Consider the following 5,156-nt stretch of genomic DNA (forward strand, 5'->3'; position numbering starts at 1 on the left):
TTTGCAACTTTGGTCCCTCGAGTTTCAAAGCGGGTGCGAGAATTAACCAAACGAATATTTTAAAAACGCTCGAGTAAACGAGTGATGTTATAATTAAATAACGGGATTATTATGAACGTTAGCCAACGGAAAATACGAATTTAAATAACGAAAGATATTATTTAAAAAAAAGACAGTGTTAAAAATAAATTTAACGGAAAAATGTGGGATGGTACACATGGGAGACTACCGCCCCTGAGAGGCTTGATGCTAGAGGCATCCCTCAAATCCCATCTTTTTCTCCCCCAAATGTGCCGTCCAATCCTCCATTCTTTGGAGCTATTATGGTATTTCACTACTAAAAAAACTGAAATCAGCTACGGATTTGCGACGGCCTATAAATCCGTACCTAAATACCAACCGATTTTCGACGACCTTCCAATGAATAAATTAGAATAAATTATATTACTTTTCTGATTATGAGCCTTATTAAAATGCACACCTATCTTATACATACATACCTATATCGGACACTCTGATAGAAAGGATATATATTAACCGAGATGTCTATGATTAAATCGGATTATTCTATCATTTTCATATCATCCTCGGAGTATATAGCTAGTCGTAAGATTTGATTCTAGAACTTAAAGATTTCATTGTGTAAATAGACTTATTAACTTAATATAGAGTAGGTAGATACTCCGGCTAAAGTAATTGAGACAATTTTCTTTCTCTCTCGAGTTGTAACTCACTTTTCCCTTCGTATAGCAGATCATGGGAGACTATCACCCCTGAGAGGCTTGATTCTAGAGGCATCCCCTCAAATCCCATCTTTTTCTCCCCAAACGGGCCGTCCAATCCTCCATTCTTTGGAGCCATTATGGTATTTCACTACTAGAAAATTTGAAATCCGCTATGGATTTGCGACGTCCTATAATTCCGTCCTTAAATACTGATCGATTTTCGATGACTTTTCAACGAATAAATTAGAATAAATTATATTACTTTTCGGATTATGAGCCTTATTAAAATGCACGCCTATCTTATACGTACATATCCAAATCGGACTCTCTGCTAGAAAGGATATATATTAATCGGGATGTCTATGATTAAATCGGATTATTCCATTATTTTCATATCCTCCTCAAAGTATATAGCTGGTCCTATGATTCTAAATGAAATCCAAATAAAATCATTTGAATGAATATCAAGACGTTCGAAGAAATTATCCCTCGATTGGAACCAATGACTCCTCAATCCTTCAACTTTTGATGACCATGGCTAACTAGCACCCAAGCTATGCTTCCATCGTATGCATGATTTTTGTCTCTCCTACTTTGTCTAAGTCCTTAAAATGTCTATTTTATTTGTATTTCAAGTTATGTACAAGGCATTTCCTCATATGCCTTCTCTTTGTATCTCTTTTAATTAATAAAATTTATCTTTGCCCAAAAAAAAAAAATAAAAAAAAAAAGTTGTTAGATACTTCGTATATAATAATTTCCGGAACCCTACAAGCTCCTTAGGGTTTTTATTTCCATATATTCTTTTATATGTGTCTGTCTGTTGATATCTATTATTTGTACAAATTTAGTTGATTATAAAATATAGCTACCATGTCCTGTAGTTATCAAAAAGTTAATTTGTCCGCTATATACGAGTACATATAAATATAAATTAATAAAAATAGGCTAAAAGGTAAGGCCGACTATATTATATGATTATTTTCTAAATAAACTATAAGAAAAAAAAATCCACAAATTAAAAACGATCACGCTAAAGGTAATTAATCTTTATCTTTGGTCAATAAACTAACAAACGTTAATTTTCAGACCGATCAGAAAGGAGTTAAGCACTTTAGTAATGTATCGACCCTGAAAATTAAAGCAATGAGTTAATCAAATATCTTTATGTTTTAACTAAAATTATGATTAGAGATATTAGTTAGTAACTATTTTAAGTTTATAATACTAATTTCACAACTTATTTCTCTTTCCGATGTGAGATGTGTTATTACAAGTGACAACATTGTATCGGGTTGATAGATACTAGCAACATGATGAAGTTGTAAATAGAGAAGTTTTTATCTGGTTATTCGAGCCGGAGTATTATTCTAAGTGTGAATTACCATGTCTAAACAGATATTATGTGATCGTCGTAGTTGCAGATATTGAACATAATTTTTGGATGGGTCAATGTTGAACATAGTTAACCTTCAGGGGATTAATCTAAAGAAAAATCTAAAACATGATTAGCGAATAACATATCTATATAATGCAATTAATTTTTAGTTTCCAAAAGAATTTATGTATAATATAGTTTATAGTTATTAATTATCATATCGTAATTTAATTATTAATACAATATATGGTAAAAAAAATATTGACAACCAATATAGAAAAAATGGCTGCAGTTTTGAATTTGCGACACCGACAAAAACTATAGTTGCTTGATCAGACTAAAGCTTCATGTTTATTTAACATTTAACATCCCTATATATAACATATATATGGAATATGCATATGGATAATTAGTAAATTATAGTACTCGTAATTACTATTTACTTTTACTATAAGTATTAGTATTAAATTAAAAGCAACTTTTGAGGTGCCACACGACCTTTCCCAAAGATTGTTGTTAGTAAGGTTTGAAATTTTGATCACTATTGAGAATATAGGATGGTAATTAACCCTTATATATGGATCTTGCAATGGTTAAAATGAAAAAGTATAGATACATATTATACAGATTAAATATATGCTATTATACTATCTCTAATAATATACTATATACTATAAACTATAATAATAATAATTTATTTATTTGCTATTAACTTTAACTGTATATATGATATGATAATGATAATGAAATACTACGTATCAAAGATAAAACTGCTGCAACCATAATATGCATCAAAGTCAAAGCTACCTAGAAAATAATTTACAGTACAAAAAAAGGCCATAATTCTGTACAAAGATGAACAGTTATTGACATTATGTATGTAAATTTCCAAAACATGACATAATGAATTAAATCAAAAAACAACAAAAAGATCCACAAGTTATTAACAAAAATCAAAACCTATGAACATGTACTAGAACTGGAACTCTCAGATGTACTCAAGAGCTGGTCTAACAAATCAGATCCTAAATCTTGAAAAACAACCGGTGTTTTTGAATAAACTTGATTATAATAGTAACTATTATTATGATTATGATTATTATTGTTATCGTTGTTATTATTGCTCTTACTTTTAGAAACTTTTCTCACTCTATGAGTCTCTTTTATGGCTGCTGCCGGTGAAGTTCCATCCTTAAAACAGTTGTAATCTTTCCCTTTTAAAGACTCTTTAACTTTCTCCATTGAGAAGTTGAGTTGAGCCGATGAACCCCTCATCGAAAATGCAGCTTGATCGTAAATTAAAGCCGCCTCTTCAGCACTATTAAACGTCCCGAGCCAAACCCTAATTCCGTTCCTTGTTGAATCTCTTATTTCGGCTGCAAACTTTCCCCACGGCCTTTTTCGGACCCCTACGAATCTTGTTTTATGAACTTCATTCTTTTCAATGACTAGTAGTGAATCGTTTTTCGTGTTTTCGATTTTCTTTGAATCGGATTCGCATGAATGCTTGTGTAATTTGTTCTCATTAGGATCTTGGAAGATGAAATGTTCTTCTTTTATTTGGACATGTGAAAGCAAATCGTCGTTTGTGAACAAAAGCTCATCCCATGAACAATTAGGATACATGGGAATAATTCACTTTGATATGAAGATTGTTGTGAAGATATTGGTTTTATCTTTAAAGGAAACTAATTAGATAGATATAAAAGCTGGATCGACTTAATTTGTAGTGGTTGTCAATAGGACCAAAAGGCATGAACTTTTCGTTTTGTCTTTCTTGACAAGTGGTTGAAGTTTTTGCTTCATAAATATTGCTGATTATTATCTTTTTGGTCACTAGATTAATTTTCTTGAGTTGTCTAATTATTGTATTACATTACATTATTATCCTAATTAAGAATTAAGATATTTTAGTAGTTGGACATGTAATAATCATCCCGGTGAAGTAATGTGCATCCAGCTAGGACAGTCATTTTAGGGCAGTGAGAGACTAGGGCCCCTGTAAAAATAAAATTATAGCCCTTCTAGTAATGAGCGTTTGATTTTTCATTTTATTATTATTTTTTTTTAAATACAAGTATTTGAAATTACTGATGAATGATTAACTCATTCACCCGATCATTTTCTGTACACACATACATTCGGGCGGAAACCCGAACTGCATTACACGAACCCAATCACACAATCCTTATACCATCTGGATGGCAGGCGGAGTGGTTCGAAATCATCAAATACGGGTAGGTAAAACCTCTTCGGTGTCACTCCATAAATCGGATAATTATCCTGAAATGTTTTAACGGAGAAAACTCGAACTTGAGACCTCCCACCCTCATTCAACACACAAGATGTCAAAGCATAAACCGTTAATTAAGACTACATAACACAACGAGGCTTGTTTGGTTTGTTTTACTTGGCGTGCTCCTTGTACCACACTGATGTTATATGGCATGCAACAAATGCGAGATGTATTTTAATATTATTTGATATATTTTTATTATTTTTATTTCTTTCTACCGAACTTTGAAATATAATTTAACACATCGTCTTACACGCCACCCCACTACTCTTCATGATTTTAACATGTTTACCACGTCAACATCAACAACCCTACCTCAGCCATAACACACCAAAAATCCTCCTTACCATTATAATAGGTCTTAAAGAGGAATACAAGAGAAAGTGGAACCCTAAAGCCATCTAATTCGATCTTGTGTTACATTGTTACAACGAGCAAAAAGATAATCTCTGGATCCCCTAATGCCTCTGCTCCATCTTAATTAGGTTCCTTAATTAGTCAAGAAAACTTTCTTAAAGCTTGAGTTTCACACTAGCTTCTTGTAACTAGGTCAAGTCGTTATGGATTGCAAGTTTTTGCTCATAGTTATTGTATTGCGTGCAATAATATATGCTTTTATATATATGTAACCCCAAGGTCGGGGTAGTCTGTTGGTCGGAGGTTGATCCAAGTTCAACTCCATAAAACACGTGCCCTTAAGACAAATTCTAACCCTGACTGTGAGGTTAGAGGTGAATTGTGCACTTTTTGGTGAAAA

At 32.3% G+C, this 5,156-nt stretch overlaps 1 protein-coding gene across 1 annotated transcript; it reads right to left on the reverse strand.

Moving 5' to 3' along the window:
• Window positions 1-3,042: 3,042 nt before the first annotated feature.
• LOC139859538 (ethylene-responsive transcription factor 1B-like) lies at window positions 3,043-4,749 on the reverse strand. Its single transcript, XM_071848315.1, has 4 exons — window positions 4,715-4,749; window positions 4,243-4,261; window positions 3,743-3,779; window positions 3,043-3,512 (listed from the first exon to the last, which is right to left on the reverse strand). Exons 1-4 carry the CDS (start codon window positions 4,747-4,749, stop codon window positions 3,064-3,066), a joined length of 540 nt encoding a protein of 179 aa, XP_071704416.1. The 3' UTR covers window positions 3,043-3,063.
• Between the last annotated feature and the right edge of the window lie 407 nt (window positions 4,750-5,156).

Source organism: Rutidosis leptorrhynchoides, chromosome 7 (genome assembly GCF_046630445.1).
Source record: "Rutidosis leptorrhynchoides isolate AG116_Rl617_1_P2 chromosome 7, CSIRO_AGI_Rlap_v1, whole genome shotgun sequence".
Classification (NCBI taxonomy): Eukaryota; Viridiplantae; Streptophyta; class Magnoliopsida; order Asterales; family Asteraceae; genus Rutidosis; species Rutidosis leptorrhynchoides.

Excerpts from the sequence above, each read along its gene's own strand:
- LOC139859538 (XM_071848315.1), bottom strand. The coding sequence starts at position 4,749 with ATGGTAAGGAGGATTTTTGGTGTGTTATGGCTGAG. Across the intron at positions 3,513-3,742 it reads ACAACAATCTTCATATCAAA|GGGTCCGAAAAAGGCCGTGG; the intron begins GTGAATTATTCC and ends CAAGATTCGTAG.